Source organism: Macrobrachium rosenbergii, chromosome 34, assembly GCF_040412425.1.
Source record: "Macrobrachium rosenbergii isolate ZJJX-2024 chromosome 34, ASM4041242v1, whole genome shotgun sequence".
NCBI lineage: Eukaryota > Metazoa > Arthropoda > Malacostraca > Decapoda > Palaemonidae > Macrobrachium > Macrobrachium rosenbergii.
This window is the reverse complement of record NC_089774.1, coordinates 1,860,887-1,887,982: the sequence shown is the minus strand read 5'-3', so window position 1 is coordinate 1,887,982 and position 27,096 is coordinate 1,860,887. Positions and strand designations below refer to the sequence as shown.

General features: G+C 37.3%; 1 protein-coding gene across 1 annotated transcript in view; it reads left to right on the top strand.

Annotated features, from left to right (window-relative positions):
* The window catches only part of Syn2 (Syntrophin-like 2), a 484,285-nt gene that overhangs the window by 445,393 nt on the left and 11,796 nt on the right, over nt 1–27,096 (top strand). The window contains 3 exon segments of the mRNA XM_067133611.1: nt 16,051–16,179; nt 23,276–23,611; nt 25,443–25,627. Of these exon segments, the coding sequence (XP_066989712.1) occupies nt 16,051–16,179; nt 23,276–23,611; nt 25,443–25,627 (650 nt within the window).

Here is a 27,096-nt window from a genome sequence, read left to right as displayed (position 1 = left end):
CTTTATTCTTTGGTGCAGGTTAGGAACAAAACAATTTTGGAGAAATTATTATTATTATTATTATTATTATTATTATTATTATTATTATTATTATTATTATTATTATTATTATTATTCACCATAAGTAACTGAGTTAACTTTTGGCGTAATACAAGAAAACAAAAATGGTCAGAGGTCACATTTCTATGTGAAACGTTGGGCTCATATTTTGAACCCTTCCTGACCCCTAAGGCACAACAGTAACAAACCTGAGGCTACACTACCTAAAGTTTTGTCACTTTCGGCTAAGTAGTTCACCAGAAGAGGATTTTAAAATGATCTAACCCTATTCTCGATATCTTTTTTATTTGTTTTTGTTTCATTATCACCTTGTGAAAGTGGGAGCTATCCCCTTTTATACAAAATTAAATTCCTCTTTATCCTAGGGTTCTTAGTGCCAAATTTATTTGCAATTGACCCAGTGGTTCTTGAAAAAAAAGTCGGAAGAGTGAAATTGGACACTGTATATACATGCATACATAAAACGACACTCACACTTTGATCTCCAAAGCTCACAAGTTTTCAATTCAGTTGAGCTAACAGTTATGGTACTCTTTTCTCTGAGAGTTTTCTGCTTATTTTTAGGCCTCGCTGGGACCCATCGCCACTCGTATCAGACCCTTGAAAGGTCTGTTGCAAGTTCCTGTAGCGTCCTTTTTACCTGTGTTTGTGTATTTATTTATGCATTATTTATGTTTTTGTTTATTTACTTACTTATTTATTTTGTAAGTCTGTTGCCTTTGGTATTTTTCTTTATAGCTGTCGAACTCTTTTAACACTGAGTTGTAGTCGTCATTATTGATGATCGGAGCTTGAGAAATTTCTTTTTCATGCCATTCTTCTCCTCCTCCTCCTCCTCCTCCTCCTCCTGAAGGGGCCTCCTGAAGGGAATGAACAACCCTTCCCTCCCACCGAAAGGAATCAACATGCCCTTCCTCATCGTGGAGGGACTCCGCGGGGGGGGGGGGGCCGGTGTCCCCTTGCCCTTCGCTTTGGAGTCAGTTCCTTTAAGCCGCCTGTGTCGGATTTCGCTCGTGTCCCAAGAGATGGAGGACATTATTTTCCCTCCCTATTTCTGTTCTATTTCGAGGAAATGACGAGAAATGATTCATATGCTCCTTTCCTGTGGCGTTGTGCCATCTGTTCTCCCCCCCCCCTGTGGGGGAGATTGGAAACTGGTGTAGCCCTTCCTCCAGAAGTGACGGTGGTACTGGAGAGAAACGAGACGCCAGGTCCTCACCTTTGGGACGTTATGTGCCCTCCCAAAGAGCAGTCTTTGGTGCCTGCATTCTCCGCAATCTATGAAAGCCTCTGGTGAGAGAGAGAGAGAGAGAGAGAGAGAGAGAGAGAGAGAGAGAGAGAGAGAGAGACTGGACTGAACGACGGCAAATCTAAACATGGACTCTTTATCCCATAAACTAAGTGTGTTACACACAGCAAATATAAATATATGGATACACATTGCGTTTTGCATAGGATGGTTATATTTCAGTCCTGCAGTCAGTGGAACGGTCAAACTAATAGCTCTGTCTTGCCTAAGTCCAAAAAAAAGTTATTATTATTATTATTATTATTATTATTATTATTATTATTATTATTATTATTATTATGTATGCACAACCATATCTTTGTGAACTCCCTATGGGCATCAGTAATGCAAATACTAGAACGTCCCTCAAATCTTGCTGGTTTTCACGACCAGTTATTATCATTATAAACTTCCAACAACTCTAAACGCACATATATCCATCTGAGTGGATAATTGTCACCTTCGATAATTCAAGTGTCACGTGGATGACCGCAGAAGTGGCGTAATTGGCACTTGCTCGAATGAAGTTGAAAGTGGCCCCCAGAAGAGCAAGAATAATGACCCAACTCCTTTGTACATTTACATTTTTCCTTTATTTAGCTTTCAATTTTCGGTGCTTTCTCCTTAGTTTTTCTCTCTCTCTCTCTCTCTCTCTCTCTCTCTCTCTCTCTCTCTCTCTCTCTCTCTCTCTCTCTCTCTCTCTATCCGTTATATAATTTATTCGATGTTTCTTTATTTTTGTATTTTACTTTATCGGCGAGGAATGTTAAGTGAGAGTCATTTTGTGTAATGAGTTACTATAAAGTTACCATGGTCTCACTTGTATGAGGGCTTTTCTGGACACCTTGCTATTTTGGCCACTATTCTTTAGAGGGTAGATCAAAGTCCACTTCTCTCTACACGCGGTATTTGAGTCTCCTATTCGTATAAGAAAGAAAAGAGCCTCTTTTATAAAGGTACGACTTTGGTCACTGTTCTGTGAATCCTAAGAATATTGTCGGTTCTTTTTAGAAAGTATTATTTATACCACTTTTCTTTCGGAACGGAGATGATGAAATATCTCTACTTTGCCGACCAGGAAACTAACGCTCACATATGTCAGGTTTCATGCAAATGAAGTCGCTTCCGTTATCCCCCGACGCCGAGGAAACTAACGATATATTACGTAAGGAGAGAACGCGCTCTCATCATCTGGGAATAAACCAAAAATGGGCGACTCGATGCTTAGCGAGAGGGACCCTTAGGAATAACTCTCTTTCGTTCCTCTGTTCTTTCGTCACGTTCAGGAGGGACGTATCAACATCCGAAACAAACTTCCGAGAAGAAGTTTGGGAAGTCCTTCACGCATACTCCCCGAAGGAGAGAAGAGAGGCAGAGGCGGCAAAGCAAGGTAAATAAGGTAAATAACGAGACGTGGGAAGAGGAACGCGACAGAGATTGACTTATCCGCAGATCCAGCGGGACGCGAAGTTCGCCTGGTCCCTTTTGGTCGGATATCGCGTATGCCCTGCTCGTGTTGTCCAGAAAATTCCTCCAAATGTTACGGATGGAAATCGGTGAAACTTTATAGAGTTGTGGCCTATGGTCCGTGGCAGACTTGATTAAGTTTTGGGACTAATCAGGCCTTGCTCTTTTTTCTTCCGGTGTCCAGAAGATATCTCCACATGTCGGGGTGGAATTTGATGTCATTTTGTGCAGGGATTGGCTGTGGTCCGTTGAAAACTCAATTAGATTTTGAGATGAATCTGCATCAGTTTTCATTTATTTATTTGTCTACATCTCGTGAAGTTATCCTTAGGATTTAATGAAATTTTATGGCGGGATGGGCTGTGCCCCAAGAAAGAGTTTATTCAGTTTTCCAATGGATCCAGGTCTAGGATTCTCTTTGTTTACTTTACCAACGCTAAAACCTATGAAAAGTATTGCATCCAGGTCATAGATTTAACAACACAAGCTAGAAGTTTCATTGCGGAGACGAGGACAACTCACCGAATGTGGTGATTGAAAATATACGCTCGTAAACTTTGAGACTGGTAGACTCACACGCTCTCTGGGCACTTTTTTAGCTGTTGTTGTTGTTGTTGTTGTTGTTGTTGTTTAATGTTTATGCGACTGGACACAGCATCGTCGTTGTCTGATCGATTTCAAACTATATATACCGTCCACATTTTTCGCCCTAGAAACAGTGATACCAGGCTGTCATCCAGTCTTCCTGGGATGAGATTGCTAGCCCCATGGGCTTTCCTACTGATTTTCAGTCGACTTGTGTTGCCAAATCTGACTGAAGGTTGTAGGCGTTCACCCATCCAAGTACTGACCAGACCTAGTGTTCATTAACACTTTTGCTTAAAAGACCAGTAGCATGACGCCAGCTACCTTTTCCCATGACATGACCATCAAAATAAATGTAAACCTTTATATTTCTGATGTTTTTGGCTTTTAAGAGGAGAGATAAAGTGAACATGCTTTGCAAAGAGCTGCAGGAGATTAAAATGGCTTTGGCCTGTGACCGCATTCACCCAGCAAACGTGAAGTTTTTTTTTTTTTTTTTTTCGCTCCCCTACAAATAGCAGGTCAGTTCGCTTTCACTAACCTTTCGTTGTCTGCTGGTAATTGAGATTGATAGTTTACTGGTGCTGCTTTCCCAGCGAGGGTTGCAGCCTAGCTTAAAATAACAATGGTAATAAAGATAAAGATAATGATAATAGTGTAGAAGTTTTGCCTACGGGGTAAACCCTGCATGTGGTATACCTGCAGAGGGGATATGTGATAGAATTCTTAAAGAAGCACTGTGGTTTGTGAAGGGTCTGGGATGCATGTTGCAGACGGCTCATTTCAAACCATACATTGGAATTGGATTCGTCGTATCTCCTTCCTTATCTTTCCCATTCATTACGGGTACTGTCTCAGAAACATTCCCGTGCCTCCGTCGTACTCTTGCAAGTATGCTTGAGCAACAGAGACGTATGATACGTATCCATAAGGGCGCTTATCCCAGGACTGGAATATGAGTCGATATGATGTTTTATTAATGAATTGAAATCTCTCAAAGAAGCGCCGTTCTGAAGTCAAAAGGAAGGATTTCATTTCAATCTAGACTTTAAAAATTCGCCTCTTAAGGAATGGGGGTGGGGGTGGGGGATTCATTTTCCAGTGAGATGGAGGTGGGGCTATTTCCCCCGTCCATCTATGCTGCCATCCTCCCATTATTTTTCCCCCGTCCATCTATGCTGCCATCCTCCCATTATTTCCATTCTCTCTGACTGGAAGAGATATAATGACAGAAAATTGAACCCTGAGAAGAATCAACTTGGAAAGACTTTATTCATTATTTAATGAAGCAACGATAGCAATTTTCAAGGTGATCGTTGAACCACCCTGTTCAAATGCCGACAGTCACGTGACGTCTGACAGTGAACCAGGCGATCTGGAAGCGTCGAGAAACCAGTCCTTTGTGCGTTTATTTCAATGGATTTTTTATTTCAAACGTAAATTTTGAAAGCTAATAAATTTACTTAACTGCTGAAGGTTCTTGCTCTTTGCTTTTAGGTAAATTTTTAGTGTAATCTGAACACTCGGCAGATTATTCCAAGAAACCCTCTATTTTAGGTCATTATACCAAAAAGATCTGTTTAAGGGAAATAACTCCAAGAAACTTTTTATACAAGTCATATTATATTTGGTAAATCGCGCCAAGGGACCATTGATTTTAAGCAAAATTGTCACAAAAACTGTTTTTTACGCAAATCACTCCAAGAAACTATTTATCTAGTCAAATTACGCCAATAAACCTTTTGTTTTAGGCAAATTACACACACAAACTTTGTTTTAGGCAAATAATGCCAACAAATTATTTTTTAGCCAAATTACTCTAAGAAACTGTTTGTTGTTTTTCTTTTCATTAACAAAGAAGGAATCTGGACTTTTTCCCAGTTTCAACATTCTCCAGGCGGAGAGAAAAGCAGAGTGTACCAATTGGAATCACTTCGTATTTGAAATAAAACACTAATATGAAAATCGATTTGAGTCATTTGCATGAATGCGTGTTTTATATCTAATTAATAAACAATGAGTAAGAGCAAGTTTTATGCGACAAGACTTGTAAGCAATTGAATAAGAAATTCTCTCTCTCTCTCTCTCTCTCTCTCTCTCTCTCTCTCTCTCTCTCTCTCTCTCTTTTTCCTCTGGACTCCCTTTCGTCATTCAGAGTTAAGAAAACATCCGAGCAACGCATGATACAGTTAGCGAACCACCTCGAGGCAAAATGCATCCAAGTGATGTATCCTTCAGGTATCAAACCTCCCGTGATAAAGCGTCCCCTAATTGGTGGACCTCGAGCGAGTGACTTAAAATTTTCCCTCACGTAGCCTAACTTAATGATTGGGTCCTTGGAAGCGGGCGAAAATTTACTTAACCATTGCAGACATTCTTCCCACCTCGGGAACTATTTTCCCCCGTAATTTGGACATTCCTACACCTCTTGTGCAGGAGGAGCGGTACTCGGTGGTTCTAATTGCTCGGGAAATGGCTCTGAGAAACTCGGATTTCGCTTCGTTCTCTTTTCGTTTACGAAGCAAAGTACCAAATGAGTGAGGGTCTTGTTATGTTGGGCCTTCTCTGGAATGAAAGGGAGCTTAATGAACGCATGAATTTTATGGGGAGGATTGACTTAAGAACTTTGACTTCCGTAACGCTATTCAAAGGCGAACGGATTTTCTTCAGATATACCTTTTGCGTGTCACCGTCTTCACGTCTACTTATTCAGCGGATGGTATCTGATTCAGCGTCAAGTGACGCCATCCATGAAGTATTTGAGTAACTAAAGCCTGGCTGTGTAATTGGCAAACCTTCTTTTACCGCCTGAAATATATGAAAAAGATTTGGCAATCTCTCAAGAAAGAACAAATATCCATCATCATCATCTTTGCTCATTTTGGGAGCCTGCGATCGGCCGTCTTTTGGTCCATCCGGCGAGCCCCGCTTATTCGTCACAGTCCATAAGCTTCCTCTAAAAACTTCCCTTTCCAGGTCTTAACTATGTTTCCAGCTGCACATTTATTCTCTTTTTCTTTTTTAAAGAAAGTCTGGATTCTGTTGATTTCATTGGTCTTTCTCTTCACGTCCTCTTAATGAATGGTGCATCTCGGGTTGCCGACAAATTTACTTAACCGTTGCAGACATTCTTTTTACTTCCGGAGCAATTTCCTCCCTAATGTGGACATTCGTACGCCTCTCGCGTGGAAGGAGAGGTGCTAAGTGGGCCTAATTGCCCTGTATATTATGCCAAGGCAAACTCTCTCTTTCTTATGGCTTTTAATTTACCGAGAAGAATTTAATCCTGTTTGAATTTCTCTGTGAATTCTTGAATATTATTATTATTATTATTATTATTATTATTATTATTATTATTATTATACTTCCACTGCTAAAAATATTTTTTGAATTCTTATTAAATCAATTCATAGAGCTCAATAAGCATCCACATCTTTTCTGTGTGTAACAGCGTGCCGTCGTCCAGCCCGGGTTATCTCGCTTTCACGCAAAACGAAAGCATCTCAGTCTGAGCTTTGAGACGGTACGTTACGTCCCTAGGATCGAAACTTCCAGTCTCGACCCTCTTAACGTTACCGCCGTTTTGACGGTGGAGGGAATTTAATATGGTGATGAATAATAAATAAATAAGTAGAGGCTTTGTAAGGGGTTACAACTTACAGTTTGCCCGACACGGCGCACTGTAGGTGAAACTATAAGAGATATTCCCTACTTAGCTGTTTAGCTTTATAAAATTCGTCGTGCTTCTGTTTTGATTTCATGTTTGAGAACGGGGTTCGCGATGTGCTTACTAAGTAATAATAATAATAATAATAATAATAATAATAATAATAATAACCATCGGTTTTCTTCAGTATGACGATACTAAATGAAAATAAGTATTATTATTATTATTATTATTATTATTATTATTATTATTATTATTATTATTATTATTATTATTATTATTATTATTATTTAGGATGGATGCATCATTCGAGTTAATCTTACATTAAGTCTCCTCAATTTCCCGTATAATTCTTTTCTCCTCCAGGTTAATATTGGACAAAAATTGGCCAGTGTTCATACTGTAGTAGAGAGAAATACATTAACCACGCGTATACAGCAGTTTTCACTCGAAAAATAACCGAGAAGGCAGTGAAATACGGGGGATAAACAGCAGGTTTCCGACAGATATATTCCGGAGTCGTAGTTTAGGCGATTCTCCTGTCGCCAAGAAAAACACCGAAAGGAAGGAATGTCCAAACGAAGACTCCGGAAAAACCTGTCGTGAACTTGCGGATAAACTCTACGTTTTTTGTCCACCGTGTTTCACAACTTTAAGTTCAGTGGTTCTCAACCGTATTTGTCCCCCGTATTTCACAATTTAAGTTCACGTCCGTATTTGTCCCCGTCATTTCTTAACAAGACTGAGGAACTAATTCACGTCCGTGAAATTTGTCCCCGTTTATTTCACCACTCTAAGTTCACGTCCGTATTTGTCCCCGTATTTCGAAACTCCAACTTTCTTTTTTTTTTTATTTTCCTCCTAATCGCTCATAGAAAGGGGTGGGGGCGTGGATTGCTCATCTCGGAGGCATTTTCTAAATATGGCAGTTGTAAAAGGCCTCTGAGAGAGAGAGAGAGAGAGAGAGAATATTACGAATGGGGTGTTTTGAATCAAGAACTTCTGTTCGACCAAATGAGGCGCCAAGATAGAGAGCAGGGGAATCGAATTCCTAAAAAAAAATGACTAAAAACATAAATTATCCTGATTCAGTTTGGAAAATGGCATGAATGAAAACGAATAGGAAAGTAGCCAAATAACGTTAAGCAGGGTGAAATGAAGATGCAGATTGCAAGATGGTATCCTTGAACAAGAAGTCGCTTCCATTTCAGTTCAGCGCAACAACCCCGCCTCTTCTTCAGTTTTGTTTGTCGTTTTCGAAGCCCCGTCTGCCCATTGACAGGAACTTTCAACAGGGCTTATGGGGACGGTGCAAGCGGCAATCGGTCATAGTAAGGCGACAACTCGGCGGGTGTAACATATTCTCTAGCGAAGTAAAGTTACATTGGATCTAGATTTGGTCAGTACATAGCTGACGGTACTACCAGCAGGGGGGGTAGTGCTGTCAGTGCACCTCATGCGGTGCACTGTAGGCATTACTTAAGGTTCTATGCAGCGTCCCTTCGGCCCCTAGCTGCAGCCCCTTTCATTCTTTTTATTGTACCTCCAGTCATATTCTCTTTCTTCCATCTTACTTTCCACCCTCTCCTAACAATCGTTTCTTAGTGAAACTGCTTTGAGGTTTTCTTCCCGTTACACCTTTGAGACCTCTTACTCTCTGTTTCCCTTTCAGCGCTGAATGACCTCATAGGTCCCAGCGCTTGGCCTTTGGCCTAAATTCTATATTCTATCAATACATAGCTGTGTGATCAAAATGAATACCATACAGGTAGATGCTACCTGTAACGGTGGTCTCCTCATCAATCAGTGGAAGCTGAACCAACAAAAGGTCTGGTCAGTATTTGAATTGGTGACCGGCGATATATGCCTGGATAGTAGAATAAAAACCAAACGGTTATAATCAGTTTTTTTTAGAGCTGACGGTAAATATCCAGAGATGCTATCACTCAAATGAGTATTGATTGACAGAAGCTTCTGTGTAGCATCTCCAACTGGTTACAGTGATATTGGCTGTGAATTTATGTTGTCATCTCCAGAGATACTGACTAAGTGTTCCATATATTGCTGGTCAGGAAAATTAGTCAGCGTTGGGTTAGGAGAGTAAGTGAATGGGCAACCATTCATTTATACTTTAGGCTGTTGGCACGGAAGCATCTGTGACCATTACTAAAATTCTCATGGTGAATGATCAAAAGATTAAATATGATTTTTATTCTGTTATCGAAATTCAAACATTTTTTTGATATAGTGTTTTGCTCATGGTGATCCTTACTTTTCAAATAAAATTTATTTTTAGAAATTATATATATATATATATATATATATATATATATATATATATATATATGTTATATATTTAATATATATATGAAATATATATATATATATATATATATATATATATATATATATATATATATATGCTAGTAAAGGACCGTGTGTCGAAAGGCCTAGCAACCACTCCGTTGCTTCACTTCTCTTTCGTGGCATTTGCCTTTATTTATATATGTATGTGTATAAATAAATATATACATATATATATATATATATATATATATATATATATATATATATATATATGTGTGTGTGTGTGTGTTTTTCAGATGCTCCGTTTTATAAAACCGAAAAGCTTTATAATGATATATTTAGTGATAATTTTTCTCCAGTTCTGTATAATTTCTGGTGCACAGACCCCGAAACATTTACTTTTTTTAAATTATATATCTTTTCTCTCTTTTGGTGCTTAGGAGGATCTCTCTCTCTCTCTCTCTCTCTCTCTCTCTCTCTCTCTCTCTCTCTCTCTCTCTCTCTCTCTCTCTCTCTCTCTCTCTCTCTCTCTCTAGCTATATATATATATATATATATATATATATATATATATATATATATATATATATATATATATATATAATATAGCTGAGTTAGGGTATACAGGTGGCTGCTATCAACCGAGGCAAACAGGACCAAGGGCAGAGGAAGACGTCCATAATAAATAACTTTAAACGTTTCAAGACATCTGTCTCATTATCAAAGCTGGAATAAGTAAAATATAAATATAAAATCAGACTCATACTTAAAATTACAATCAAAATATTAAAAAAGTTATACAAAAGAAAACAAAATTAAGAAGAGTTACCGTTTGTACGGAGTATAAAATAGAGTGACATAAACAAAAATTATCAGGCCGGGGTAAACTCACGTCAGGTACAGAGTTGTTGAGGTAGTTTGGTTGTTCAATCTTGGTACTAGTAGTTTAATAAAAAGAGATTCAAAGATAGGAAGCGAAAGAACTGGGGACTTTGGAAAGTATTTTAAAATTTCTATAATCAATTTCTGTTTTACATCTTTTGGCGTGTTCTCGAATATTTGAAAACTCTGGATTAGATAATTTGACTCCAGTTCTATAACTACCCCCTATGACAATCAATTCGCACTTTCAGTAGGCGGCGTGAAAAACGTATTTCCCTGACTACATCGGGGGCAAGCAAATAAATAGACGATGCTTGATGTCATAAGAGGGCTAATTTTGTCTTTGTACTGGAATAATGATTTGATATTAAGAGGATTGACCGGAATCAATTTACAATTAAAGGTGCATACTGTTGAATTAGGTTATTCAAAGTGTTGAAAAAGACTTATCGTGGATCATAGGGAGACTGGCGAAAAATGTCATCTTAGGAACTGTAGGTATTTGTAATTTAGGTATATATTTATCATTCAGAAATTTATTTAAACCGGATAAAGGTAAAGGTATGGTGTTGATGAACAGAACTGAGTACATACAAAAAGTTGAAACTATTCTAAGTGATGAATCTAAATTCAAGAAATTAAGTGACGCTAATTTCTCCACAATCTTTCGAAATGAGGACAGGGTTAATAGATTCTTAAAACAATTAGCGGATCAGAAGGTTATTGATAATGATACTTACCAATCTTTACTTAGTACTGGCTCGTCATATGGAACTTTGTATGGTTTACCTAAAGTACATAAAGCTGGCTTACCCATACGACCTATTCTGACTTCTTACGATACTCCAAATTATAAATTAGCAAAATTTGTTGTCCCTCTTTTATCTAATCTAACTAATAATGATTACTCTGTACAGAACTCAGAGCAATTCAAGAACAGAATTTTAATACAAGACTCAGATTTGTACATGGTTAGTCTGGATGTGGAATCATTGTTCACTAATGTCCCTGTGGAAGAGACAATTGAGATAATTCTTAACAAAATTTATATTGAAACTAACACTATGTTTAGGGTTTTAACCGAGATAATTTTAAGAAACTTTTACAACTGGCAGTGCAGGACACTGCCTTCATTTTAATGGAGTTTCATACTGTCAAGTAGAAGGAATGGCGATGGGGTCTCCACTCGGCCCGACATTTGCCAATATTTTTATGTGTTCACTAGAGGAGCAATTGCTGGACAATTGCCCTCTGGCCTTCCTCCCCCTTTTCTATTGTAGATATGTAGATGACACTTTTGTACTTTTTAAGACAAAGAAAAGGGCTGAAATGTTTCTCCAGTATGCTAACACAGCACATCCAAATATTAGGTTCACGATTGAGCATGAAAATGATAATAAATTACCCTTTCTGGATGTTTTAGTTACTAAAGGAAAACGATTGTTTTAATTCATCAGTATTTAGGAAAAGACTTTCCGGTCTAGGTTTGAATTTTTATAGCCATTGCTGTTTTAATTTTAAATTAAACTCCTTGGTTACCGTCTTCCACAGAGCTTTTAATATAACTTCCAGCTGGTTTGGTTTTAATGAAATAACTTTTTTATACACTTTGACAATTGTTACCCTTTTTTTTATACCTATTTAAATAAATTTCTGAATGATAAATATATACCTAAATTACAAATACCTACAGTTCCTAAGATGACATTTTTCGCCAGTCTCCTATGATCCACGATAAGTCTTTTTCAACACTTTGAATAACCTAATTCAACAGTATACCTGCCATTAATTGTAAATTGATTCCGGTCAATCCTCTTAATATCAAATCATTATTCCAGTACAAAGACAAAATTAGCCCTCTTATGACATCAAGCATCGTCTATTTATTATGATGTAGTCAGGGAAATACGTGGGCGCCTTTTACTGATGTGCGAATTGATTGTCATAGGGGTTATATAGAACTGGAGTCAAATTATCTAATCCAGAGTTTTCAAATATTCGAGAACACGCCAAAAGATGTAAAACAGAAATTGATTATAGAAATTTTAAAATTTTCCAAAGTCCCCAGTTCTTCGCTTCCTATCTTTGAATCTCTTTTTATTAAACTACTAGTACCAAGATTGAACAACCAAACTACTCAACAACTCTGTACCTGACGTGAGTTTACCCCGGCCTGGAATTCTTTGTTTATGTCACTCTACTTTTATACTCTTACAAACGGTAACGGTCTTCTTAATTTTGTCTTTCTTTTGTATAACTTTTTAATATTTTGATTGTAATTTTAAGTATGAGTCTGATTTTATATTTATATTTTACTTATTCCAGCTTTGATAATGAGACAGATGTCTTGAAACGTAAGCACAGATCTCTTATGCCGTTATTATGGACGTCTTCCTCTCTCTCTGGTCTATATATATATATATATATATATATATATATATATATATATATATATATATATATATATATGTTTTTGATGCTCATTTTCGAAACCAAAAATATTCGATAAATATAAATTTTATGTTACATTGATTCCTCGTTTTTAAGACTCTGAATATTCAGTCTCATCAAGAGGGAACACGGTTTCAAAAACGTGTTTTCTTCAATCTCTAAGGAGAAAAAATCTACCTTTTTCAAATGATGAAAAAGACTCTATTCTTTTCATGATGTAGATTTTCGATGACTGATGAATTTTCTTTTCATTTTATATCCATCTATCTCTACCTGCCTGTCAATTTATCTAGTTTTTCTGTCTATCTATCTATCTATCTATCAATCTATCTATCTATGTATATGTGTGTGTGGGTGTGTCTTTGCATATACGTATACGTAATACATAGCTCATCCGTGGGCCGGTGCCTACGCACAGCTGTAATGTATGGGTCGGCGTGGATGTGTAAATAATGCGAGGTGGCGTCCTGATGAATCCCCGGGGATCTGAGTTTGGCGCAGAGTTATTGACATTTCAATTAGCGTGGATAACAAGTCTTGCTAATTGGCTTCATTCGTTTGGTTCAGTTGTTTGGAGGATCTATTGTCTGTGCCACCTCCGCCCCACCTCCTCCGCCCCCGCACCCTCCCGATCGCGTTGGGTGATCCATTGTGTAATCATTTTATTTGTACCGTTGTTTTTCTCCCGTCCTTTGGTCCGCTCTGAATGGTTGCAGCGCTTGAGTTTCTAAATCATGTGTCCCTGACATTGAGCCACGCTGGGTGGGGGGATGGGATTTGAAGAATAGCCCCCTTCCCCCGTTCTCCATCACACCCCCACAGGCAAAAAGGCTGTAAAAAAAAAAAGAAAAATGTAAAATGAACTCCGGTCCAGCAATAATCACAGAATAGATTGAGTTCAGTTCCCCATTAAGATACAGGGAGTCGAATTACGGTGTACTTGGGTCAGACGGTTTACACATGATCAATAGTTAATTTATTATTATTATTATTATTATTATTATTATTATTATTATTATTATTATTATTATTATTCTATGGTAAAGAGCAATCATGATATCTTGATAATCATGACATCTTGATATCTTTGACACTTTCAAAGGGATTTTCAAATTTTACAATACAGAAGGAACGAAATTTCCAAAGTGCCGCCTGTGTCTTGATGACCCCCCGCCCAATACCCCACAGGGGCTAACAGATTGAAATATTAATTGTGTTCCATCTACCCTACATTATTATTATTATTTTTAACGAGTTTATCTTTTTTACATTGTATAACATCGGGACACCCACCAAGCTACCTCTTCCCCTCATCTACTCTGAACAATCCTCAAATGGCCCATAACTGTGACTGCTTCCTTCCCTCCACTACCAAACTGCGGAACTCCATTGCAGCCTGGGCAAGATAAGGACATTTGGCTGCCCGTACATTGTCTCCTCATATACAGAATAATTTCATCGTAAAACCATAATTGGCAACCGAAGCATCCAGTAAGTTGCCAGTGATTGAAAATGAGATTAATTTGTGATAAGCATCAGCGGTTGGAGAGATGACTATCCGGGGTTCGTTCCGTGTGATGACCAGGTCATTAGCTCTCCGGTAATTGCTTATTTAGCTACGTCTTGATTGCCAATTAGTAGCTGGCTTGTGAAGACCCATAACGAGTGATTCGGATTCTCAAGTGATTGCTGCATTGTGTAATATATGTATAAAATAGTATATGTTTTTATATATACATGTGTATATATATATATATATATATATATATATATATATATATTATATATATATATATATATAAAATGTGTGTGTATATATATATGCATCTATACATGCATCTATACATATATACATATACACATATAATGAAATTGATGAGAAAAATAATAGAAAAATCATTAAAAGTACAATGAAATCATTAGTTTGATCTTGACTAAAATAAACTCAATTAGAAGACGAAGCTGACGCAAATCAAATAAAACGAAAGAATTACAAACTGAACGTCAGATGAAAAACCGAAGGTAGTCAAACTTGAAATGAAAGGATAACAAGTAAAAAATGCACCGAAGTTTCTTCGGCGCAATCGAGTTTTCTGTACAGCCGCTACAGCGTATAATCAAGGCCACCGAAAATAGACCTGTCTTTCGGTGGTGTCGGTATAATGCTGCATGTGCCGCGGACCATGAAACTTTAACCACGGCCCGGTGGTGGCATGTCCTATATCTTGCCAGAAGCACGATTATCGTTGCCAGGAAGGGCTGCAATTTTGTATGTTTGATGAATGGAGGGTGGATGATCAACAAACCAATTTAAGCCTCAAATAAAATAAAAAACTGAGGCCGAGGGCTGCTTGGTATGTTTGATGATTGGAGAGTAGATGATCAGGCTGCAGTTTGATATGACTTTGATGATTGTTTGATGATTGGAGGGTGGATGATCAACATACCAATTTGCAGTCCTCTAACCTCAGTAGTTTTTGAGATCTGAGGGCTGACAGAAAAAGTGCGGACGGACAAACAAAGCTGGCATAATAGTTTCCTTTTGTAGAAAACTAAAAATGTCAAAAATAAATGCAAACGAAAGTGACTTTTAAGCCAAGAAACTCACGAGTATAGAAGATCATTAAATTGACAGATGCAAATCGACTCAATACCTCTGGAAATCATAAATTGTACACCAGACGCTTGCAATCGTCTTTGGGTTCATCTTATTAATGAACAAAGACCCAGAATTGCAGAGGTCGAGTCGGTTGGAACATATGACAGTGCTGTACAGTAATGTGACGGTTGGCTCTTGCATTTTGTTGTGTTTGTTTTTATCTGTTCTGTTCGTGTCGCTTCTTTTAATCCTGATATGAAATATTTCATTGTATATTGAGTGATTTCCGTAGTTTTGCATCAATTTCAGCCAGAGGTGAAGGAGTATTCTCGAAAATTTTCAGAATGAAATGTTTTCCGTAGCCTCTCAAGATTTTATATATCAAATAGATGTAGTATTGTAAATATATATGTATAGGTATGTATATATACATATATATTTATATAATATTATATATATGTATATATTATTAATATATATAATATATATATATATATATATATATAAATATATAAATGGGCCTTCATTCTGTGTGGGAATTGCAGTGTTAAGTAAAGGCCTTCTCGGCTCGTTCGATTTGCATACAATCATATTTTGAAAAATAACATTATCCAAGCTCCAAGTTCGATGCGTGACTTAAAACATTCGATGAAAGTCACGGACGCTTTCCTTGGTGGACGTAATATATATCATAGCTAATCCACAAATTGACGTTTATTTTTTCTCTCTCTCTCTCTCTTTCAGTCAACAATCAGTCACTCCTTCGGTGTACCCACGACGAAGCCGTGGCAGAACTGCGTCAGGCCGGTGACGAAGTCCTCCTGACGGTGCGGCATTACAAAGCAGCCACGCCCTTCCTCAACAAACCCGACGGTGAGTAGACACGAACCAGCCTTGTCGTCCTTCGGGTTGAGGGTGGTCTCAGCAGGGGTCATGGCCAGTTTTCTGGAAATAAATTAATGTTCTGTCATAAAACGTTTAGACCTAATCCCCAATAAATTGTTTTGTAATGTGTTTAGCATTGATTTATTTAAAGTTGTGGCTCATTAGGTCTTCGTCTGTGTGTGTGTGTGTGTGTGTGTTACGTGAGTTACAAGGATATCTCAAGAATGGGTCAACGGAATTTAATTGAACCCTGCATATGTAGTCATTACGTGACATTCCGAACTCAGCGATTTTTCCAGGCCATCTAATGATTATATCTGCAGTTTCAACAAATTCTGTGAGGCCGTTCTTGAGTTACCCAGTTACATGCACGCACATGTCATGATAAGAATTTTCATGCTTCTTGGTATTTGCAGGGGTATGCTCCCTATTCAATGTTGATCATTCTTATCATAAGCATTGTATCCCCATGCCTTAACAAAATGACGTCAGTACAAGGGAGAATCGAGTTGGAAAATCTCAGCCATGGTAGCGTTACGTGGTGAGAGGTTGGCTTGAATATAGATGATTTTTTTTCTCTCTCCTTTCATCAGTTTAGTTAATATCAATAATGTTGTGAATGCAATTAGGATTTCTATTCCTGTTTTATGCACAGGTATTGAAACAACTCATTAATTGTTTTTCCTAAGCGTCATAAATTTTATGCAATGGAATGATAATGTTTCCAGTTTACTTCATTTGTTGAAACCTCAAAAGCTGTTGGAATGAAATGAAAGCTGTTTCCACCCCTTTTTACGAATTAGTTTTCGAAACCCGTTGTAATTATTCAGAATGAAATGATTTTTCACTCATTATTACTAATTAATATCGAGTCGTCGAAACTTCAAGCCTCATTAAATATTTGGAATGCAAATCATACTTTTCCAATTTTTTTTTTTTAGAATATTTTCGGAAGCTTCATCATTTTTGTTTTTGCAGCAATAACTTTTCTGTCTTTAATTTGGAAACTTTATAGTTATATAGGGTGCGTTTAAATCATTTTTTCTGCAGTTTTTGAAATAATCTTCATTTGTCAAAGGTAAATATTTACATTTCCCCCTCTGTACCTTTGTAATGCTTAATTTTTCGAAACTGATGAAAACTATGAATCCAGTTTACTAATATATGTATTTTTCGAGATCACAATTATTTAAAATACAATTGAATACATGGTTTTCAAAATTTGATTATTTTGCTCTTTATATTTTTTTTGATATCCGATTTTTGATGGTTTCGAAAAATGTGTATGAAAATAGGGGGGAAGTTTTTATTGTATGTTAACCAGTATGTGGTTTTGAAAACTGTGTATTCAGTTGTATATTTTAAATAACTGTGATCTCGAAAACTACATATATTAGTAACCTGGATTCATAGTTTTTATCAGTTTCGAAAAATTAAGCATTACAAAGGTACAGAGGAAGAAATATAAATATTTAACTTGTACAAATGAAGATTGTTTCAAGACCTGCGTAAGTATAAAATCAATTTTTAATATATTTGAAATTAAAGATTGTAATTATATTTACGCAGTTTTTGAAATAATCTTCATTTGTAAAAGTTAAATATTTACATTTCCCCCTTTGTACCTTTGTAATGCTTAATTTTTCGAAACTGATAAAAATTATGAATCCAGTTTACTAATATATGTATTTTTCGATATCACAATTATTTAAAATACAATTGAATACATGGTTTTCAAAACCACACACTAGTTAACATACAGTGAAAACTTTCCTCCTATTTTCATACAGTTTTCGAAGTCATCACAATTTTTCTAAGTAAAGCAACAAAATTTCCCCCCCCCCAACTTTTTTTGGGGACACCCATATTTGGAAGCCTCCATTTGGCGTAATGACAGTTCTCATGCGCGCGCGCGTGCGGAATTGCATTCCCTTGAATTCCAGGCTGCATTAGGAGAAGATTCACTCTGCTGATGGAGTCAGGACCGATGAGATTAGACATGTTTTAGGAATGAGTGACTGGCGGCGGCCTCGTTGCTGCTCCGTCCTCGAGGATTTCGGAGACCTTTGTTTATTTCTTTATTGGTTTAGTTGGTGTCTGTTTAACTCGTCGTTTGGGAATTCGTTTGTTTAGATGACTGCATATTTATTTGTAAAATTGTATGGGAATTGATTTATTCATTAATTTGCGTAATTATTCGTTGATTTAAAACTGATTTTTCATTATTTTATGCTTCTTTGTTCATCTGTTTCTGCTTATTTATGAGAATTTGTTAGTTTATCTGACTGTGTATTCATTGGGTATAAATTTATGCATTTGTGCTATTTTATTTTTTCATTAACTTTCGTTCACAATTGTGGAGTAATTTTGACATCCTTGTGTTTATTCATATTGTTGATTGGCAGAATTTTGAATTGACAGCTTCTTCGATGACGTTGCATTATGCAAAGAAAATTATTATTATTATTATTATTATTATTATTATTATTATTATTATTATTATTATTATTATTATTATTATTATTATTATTCAAAATGAGCAAATATTCTCATGGAAAAAGCCTAGGGACCATGGATTTACAACCAAGCTTTCACAGCATTACACATTGCCACATTCATGGACCGCTTGAGCGCCTTCTGTCCTTGTTACGCCCCATTGCCGCTCGCACCGGACTTGTAAGGTTTGTTGACAGTCCCACAGCCAGTGGTGAGGGCATTCGACTCCCAAACGATTTGGAAATCTTTATTCTAATTCTATCAAATCTCATTGTACCTCTACTGACCTAAGCAGTGAATTAGGTACCTGGCAGTCAGAAGACGGTGTGGGTCATGACCTTGCGGGAGAAGAGCATTGTGGTGGTAGCAACCCCATCCCTAGATATATCAGAAAACCAGAAGGCAAGCACGTCTTGGCGCAACAGTAAATTTGAATCTGGGACATCAGTCAGTGGCAGAATTGGAACTCTGCTTCCGTGAGGCGCTACGGCCCGATTTTCATGTTGTCTTCGAGGATCAATAAGTGTCAGGAGCCGTAACGTACTCGTAGCACGAAGGAGCGCCCGTCGTCGTTTGTCATGTCAATATACAATAACGGAGGAAAGGCCCTGCTCTCTCTCTCTCTCTCTCTCTCTCTCTCTCTCTCTCTCTCTCTCTCTCTCTCTCTCTCGACAGCAGTTTAATGATGGCTTCGCCTCCACCTCCGAATTTGCCAACTCTTTCTTTTTTCAGAGACTGTCATTTGAAGTCGGGGAGTTCTCGCTGAATTGGGAACGCTATAAATTCCGCTGTCATCCTTTGCTATTATTATTATTATTATTATTATTATTATTATTATTATTATTATTATTATTATTATTATTATTATTATTATTATTATTATTATTATTATTATTATTATTATTATTATTCCACACTTTGTGGAGGGAGAGCAGAATATCTTTGGCCCTGTTCTCTGCTGAATCTATCGCACCAGGTCCACCTAAGCAGTGAATTATGCTTCTGGTATATGCGTGACATTGATGGGTCGCAGCTACCAAGGTGAAAGTCGTGGGCCAGCAACCTCATCCGTAAAGCATTGCTGAGAACTGGCATCGTAACAGTATCTGTAGCCTCCCTCCTCCCTTATGGGCTCTATGACTGAAGGCTACAGATTTCGATCATGTTTGCCAGATCTGTGGTTCACCACCAACCATCCATTCAGTCCACCCAGGAGTAATTGGGTACTAGGGTATGTTGGGATCAGGAAATGGGTGTGAGGCTAGCACCCTCATCCCAAAATCGCAGCTGAGAAACTGGAATATTGCACCTTTCTGGTGCCACCCATGTCAAAAGAGGAAAAATCGCAAGTTGGAAAATTTATTTATAGTTTTTTATATATAGCATTGTAATACAAGACCCCTACATTCTGTTGCAAGTTGCAGCTGATAATCACCCATCCAGTCACTGACCAGACCCAGTGGTGACTCACAGAACACCTTTAGGAATACGGCATAAACGTTACTGGGTGACATTAAGGCCCGAGAAATAGATGAATTCATTCCATTGAATACAGATACAATGACAACCACAGAGTCAGTTCGTAACTTTGTTTCCTGGAGTACATACAGAAAGGTGTAACAGACAGACAGACAGACAGACATTATTATAAGAGGAGAGGGAAGGATGATATACCATATACCATCACGGACAGAGAGAGCAACAGACGGGAAGACAGACAAACAGACAGTCAGTGAGACGGAAATGTCAGAGAGAACCAGTGCATATTGTCGCTATATTTAAGGTATCGAAAAGACAGCTATTGACAGTCAAAAGAGAAAGAGAGAGTGAGAGAAGACAGTCATGAAAAGGAAATACTGTCCCTTTAAACAGAAACTTATTTTTCTAACCACTGACTTTTTGAAACAAAATTTGTTCAAAAATTATCTTTTCTTATATTTTATAATTATTTCCAATTTTTTTGCATATTTTTTGAAAAATGGCGTCACTTTTTTTCAACTACAAGATTTATGAAATTAGAAGTCTAATTTCTTCATTTCCCCACTTGCTTTCATTCAGTATAAGTCGTATAATAAGTGGTAAAAATTTGAAGAAAGTCCCTTTAGTCATAAGGTAGCAACTGGCACTTACTTTATAATGGGGCCTTAGGGCATCAGCGCCCCTCTTAACCAATCATTATAAATTCATGCAAGTGAGGTTTGGAAATTCATAGTTTGAGTCTGTTGTGTTTGGCACTGGGTTACAATGAGGCCCAGCGGAATGATAAAAGATTATTTTTTCAATGGACAACATTATTTTCTAAAAATGATTTTGGCTGAAGCACAGTGACTGAACAATAATTTCGAAAAGTATTTAAATCTCATTTCAATGAGAGGTCATTTTTTGTAATGAAACTGATTACCCTAATTATTTTAATCAGTTTAAAAGCGCCACTGATGGTTGGAATATACATCTTGGCATTATCATTAATTAAGGTTATTTATGCATAAAACGTTTTACAGTCATCACTGCCTGAAATTTAAATGAGGTATTATTATTATTATTATTATTATTATTATTATTATTATTATTATTATTATTATTATGTAGTTTTTCTAGGCTGGTAGAAGTATCTATTCTTAAATGAGAATTAAAAAAAATTCAGAATTACATATAGTTGAAGAAGTTGGACAGCTAAGGTGGGAGGAAACCAGAGGAGGCTGATGAAAGTTAAAAGTCAGAAAGCGTTGTAGCTGGGGATAAAGGAGTGGCTCTGCAAAGAACATTTTATATTGTTGACAGTGCGCCACACAGGCACATTTTAGGAAATGAAAGAAATGGGCTTCAATAAATATGTTTTCATTAAATTGATTGTTCATTACCCGGTGGGACATCTATCTCTTATAGGATAAATCATTTCAAGGGAACACAAGGAAGCGTAGAGAGTCCAAAGTTATAGGAGTGAATTGGTTGATCCTCTTGTTCACAACATTCGTAGCCACAAAAAATCAGCCAAAAAGCCACCAGAACAAAAGGAGACAAAGTTACAATTTATTTTTGGACACTGTTTTGGCCAGCGCACTTCCTCGATAAAACCTGAAGCTAATGAGTATTGGAAAACGATGAGCTGAGCTTTGAGTGCGGTCATTGTCTCTCTCTCCCTGCCATTACAGGAACGGCTTTGTAGGCCCGGAACAGTATTGTAAGCGGAAGGATTTACAAGTAATGCCTGCTTGATTTTACGAAAGTCTCTGGCTCATTCATCATGTTCATGTCTGCAAATGAAAGGGACACTTCACTGGTTTATTATTATTATTACGAGCTTGATGGCGCATGCTACGCTGCGCTGGAACCCGGCTCTGCCCGTCATGTCTCCCGTACCTTCCCGCACTCCTACCTACCCCGCCCCCACCCTGGGCGGAAAAACAGGTTTGCAGGAGGAGGGTGGATGTGTCATGTCTCCCCTACCCTCCCAATCCCCTACCTACCCCGCCCCCACCTGAGGCGGAAAAACAGGTTTGCAGGAGGAGGGTGGATGTGTCATGTCTCCCTTACCCTCCCGATCCCCTACCTACCCCGCCCCCGCCCTCACCCGGGGCAGACAAACAAGAATGATCCACTCAGGTTATTATTATTATTATTATTATTATTATTATTATTATTATTATTATTATTATTATTTTAGGCACTCATAGTCAAGCAGATAGTCCATTTGCCGCGCCAAAGAGAGGTTCCGGGTTCAGTTCCAGAACGGACCCGAATTTTTTTTTACCAAATCAGTTAAAATTCCTTTGTACGCTTATGAACCTAAACAACAAAACATATCCCTGGTAGTTAGACGACTTTGGTGAGTTCCACCCATAGTGGGAAAGGGCATGGGGCCAGTAACCTCATCCCAGAACACTTGCAGAGGACTGGAAGGCTCTGGAGACATATCTTCATTGGGAAAAGGCAAATGGATATGGAATATTATTTTTATTTTATCTTGCAGACCCTCATATGGAAGAGATTTGAACGACCACAGACTTGCAAAGTTCACGTGTGGTATTGAAACGGAGAAGAGGCCTGATATGGACCTCTGGAATTACCTAACCAACAGAGACTAGGCAGTGCTGTATGACGCTTTAAATTTTGCCTTAAATTTTGCAGACATCACTTTCCATAACTTGAGCAGCGAGATTTGATTCTGTTCACGAGCAACAGAATTCCAATACCTGATTTGACAGACAACTTTTTTTTTTATCCATGCAAGGCCTGATTTGATTACATTCACCTGAAAGCAATTTCTTACCATTTGAGTTTCTATTGATGCTTGTGTTCAGTTCACAGACAGCAGGTTGGTGCTTTCATTCTGTCCACAGACTTTCAACGGCTGATTTCATTATTTTTTCACGTCTGTTTAGCTGCCAGTTATTGATGTGTGGTTTAATTCGGTTTACAGACAACAGACTTTGAATGTCCGCATTCATCGCCTTCACAGAACGCTTTCCTTACTGCCTGCTGTGATTCCATTAACAGAAAACAGCCGTTTAACATCTGATTCGTTTACTCAACAGCAGCGCCTTTTATAATAAGTCTGTTTCATTTCCTTCCACTGTCTGTTGAGCAGACAACAGTTCGACGACAGACAGCACAGCCTCCCAGCTCCGGCCGGAGGACGGGTGGCGCTCGCCTTCGATGCCGACGACCCCGACGACGCCCTCGGCCGCCCACAACCCCCTCTCGGCGAAGATCAGCAATCAGACGGACTCCTCCCTCGTCTCCAACAACGGCACCATCGCCACCGACTCCTCCTCCACCACCACCCCCACCACCACAACCACCAACAACCTCAACAAAGTCAACAACAGTCGGAACGAAGCCATGACGAACAACACGAACGACACCACCAACAACACCAACAACGGACCCAAGGTCGAGAAGCAGTGGGTCGATGTCGTCACAGGTAGGTGACCCCGTCTGCGTGACCTTGACCTCTTTTTCAATGTCACATTTATCATTATCATTATTATTATTGCTAATACATAGCACAGATGCTCACCCATGTGCACTTGAGACCAGAATCCCGTATTGCTGACCTTGACTTGATTTTCAAGGTAACAGGTCAATTTTATATTATTATTAGCCAGTTTTTCTCTAATATAAATATTTTACTCATTACATATAAATATCAAGTTAACTGAATTGTCAAGGTCATAAGTTGATTTTACTCATTACATATAAATATCAAGTTAACTGAATTGTCAAGGTCATAAGTTAATTTTACTCATTACATATAAATATCAGTTAATAAATATCAGGTCAAGTTGATTTTAACATTACATATAAATATGTTAATTGAAAGGTCATAAGTTGATTTTACTCATTACATATAAATATCAAGTTAACTGAATTGTCCAGGTCAAGTTGATTTTACTCATTTCATATAAATATCAAGTTAATTGAAATGTCCAGGTCATAAGTTGATTTTACTCATTACATAAAAATATCAAGTTAACTGAATTGTCAAGGTCATATGTTGATTTTACTCATAACTGTTATTTTTGTCATTCAAACTGTGCAGGTATAACTCTTGAAAGAAGCCTGTAAAACCATTCATTTGCAGTGCAGAGCGTAGCCCTTACAAATCTCAGTAAATACAAGTAAACAAATAAACAAAAATTAAATATAAATGTTGATAAACATCAACGCAAGATTGAGATGATTATTATCATTATAAATTTAAATGGTAAATATTACCTCCTCGCCTCTGTCTTGTGTAAAGTGAAACCTATAACATACCTTGTAAGGTCTGAGTGGCAGTGGGTCACAGAGAGGCCTAATGAGTGGGCTTGAACCAAACTGTAATGGTAGAGGAACGAAAGTCCCTAAGCGCGACCTGTGTCACTGCATCTGCTTTAGCAGAAACCAACAGAATGCACTGCTTGCAGACATATGGATAAAGTCCAGCACCCGAGTCAGATTTGAAGCTGGCCAACAATTTATAAGTTTTTAATAGTTAAGATATTTTGAATACTCAGTTATTTGATTTATATTTTGCACCTTCAGTAAATATTCGTCACACATGATTTATTGTAGTTATCAAAATGGGTTCATTTATTTAAAAATGTCTTTACCCAGCAATTTTTCATCGCCAGCCAGACGCATTAAGTCTGATACGCGCCAGGTTACATTTACATATGAAAAAAAAAGCACCGTTCTGAGAGAGAGAGAGAGAGAGAGAGAGAGAGAGAGAGAGAGAGAGAGAGAGGGAATAGGACGGCATGAAAGAGGACGGAAGAGGAATGAAATTCATTTCTCTTATGGAAGATGAGATGTATTTTTACCACCTTTTGTGCACTTCCCTTTGAGGTGACGCCGGCATAATCACCCTGACGCCTTTTGAAAGTGTGAGATGGAAGGTGTAGAAAACTCTCTCTGGAGAAAAGGTGTCTCAAGGAGTGGTCCTCCTCTCTGCTGTTTCCTCAGGAATATTTGAATGGTGTGTGTTTGTCTCTTTGGTCATATGAGAGAGAGAGAGAGAGAGAGAGGCAGGCTGGACGACGGCAATTTTAAGCGTGGAGTTCATTATCCGTAGAGTATTGCCATTGCGCACGGCAGGAATTTATGGATAAATAAACATTGTATTTATATAATCGTCTGGTGATTTGTATCAGGTTGTGGACCACTGACCGCCACACCGGACTTATAAAAGCTGCCAGCATTTCCATGACATTTTTAGCTTGCTATAACTACAACACCAACGATGCTAACGACCGCTTTCTCCCCTTCCCAAGTGCCTCTGATGATGGCTTACATCACGCGGTATATCTTCGGAACGGACAAGCTCCGACCTCAGGCCTTCGAGGTGCGGGGCATCAACGGCATCAGCACAGGGGTCGTCCACTGCGAGGACGCGGCCATGCTCTCCCAGTGGATCAAACACATCACCAACAACATCATTGGTCTCACCAATCTACAGGTAAGGCGCCGGGGAAATGGTAAGGTTTACCTGTCTATTGCAGTTGCTTTACTGTTAGGTTATATATATATATATATATATATATATATATATATATATATATATATATATATATATATATATATATATATATATATATATATATATATATATATATATATATATATATATATATATATATATATATATATATATATATATACACATATATAAAAGCTTTGAGAACATATATAAAATGAAAATTGATAACAACTCCGTTTCATCGCGATGAAGTCAAATATTTGTGAAGTAAAGGAACGTTTTTAATTGCTTTCTTCCAGAACGTTTGTTGACTCGACAGAGAAGGTCCTGACAACGTTGCAAGAAGCGTCATTAATTATCAATGGAAACCTTACGAGCGAAACCCCGCTCTTATTATTTTGTCGGATTTTTTTTTATTCTGTTTAAATATTTTATCTTTTCATCTTCTATTTTCTGTTTATCAAGTACTTTGGTCTTTCTTCTCTCACTTTCTTTTATATCTTATTCTTTTTCATTTACATCATGATTTGATATTTATTGTCATTTCTTGAGTTTTAAAAATGAGTTTCATTATTTCGGGTTGTCAAGTTGTTTTTTGTTTTTATTTTCAAATCTGTTTGTTGATACTTTCAATCTTCCTTTTTGCAAGTTTTGTCGTATACTTTTTATTTTGTATTTTTAAAAGTTTTTCTCATTTGTTTCATACAGTGAGAACTATTAGGCATCACAACATTAATGTTGGCCAGATGTTTGAATTTGGAATAACAAAAAAATAAGTTTTAATCAAAGTTATTTCTCAGCAGAAAGATAAATGTTTGAAAGGTGATATTTTTCAAAATATCGACTAAATAGAAAATTAACTTTTCTAGCAATTAGTGAAATTATATATATTTGAGTTTCGATGATAACAAAAAAAAAAAAACAATTAAGCAGCAATGAAGCCTGTCGGGTAATTAGTCAATATTTGAATACGGATGTTTGTCAAAAATGTTTAAACTAACCGTGATAGTTTACCTCGGGTTAATTTTTCAGATTTATCATGCGAGAAATGAAGCCAAGATACTCAAGTTTTTTCTGTCTAATTCATGTATACCTTTTTTTATTTTTTTTATTGTCTACTGAAGTTATGCTTCTCAAAAGCGTGGTTCTTAAACCTTACGGGAGTAAAGTATATTTTACGTGAAGTCATCAAACATTCAGTAGAAGGTTATTAAAAGTGGCTAATGCTGTTTTCATTGCGTGATTATGGATTCATAAAGCAAGTTGCTTTCATGTTTCTTTAATGTTTATTGATACCGTGGCCGCATGTGCGTTTGGAAACGGAGTCTCGTTAACTTAGGTGTCTTGATACTTACAGATATGCATACATTCAATGTTCATTTATGTGTATGTATATGCATATATTTATATATATATATATATATATATATATATATATATATATATAT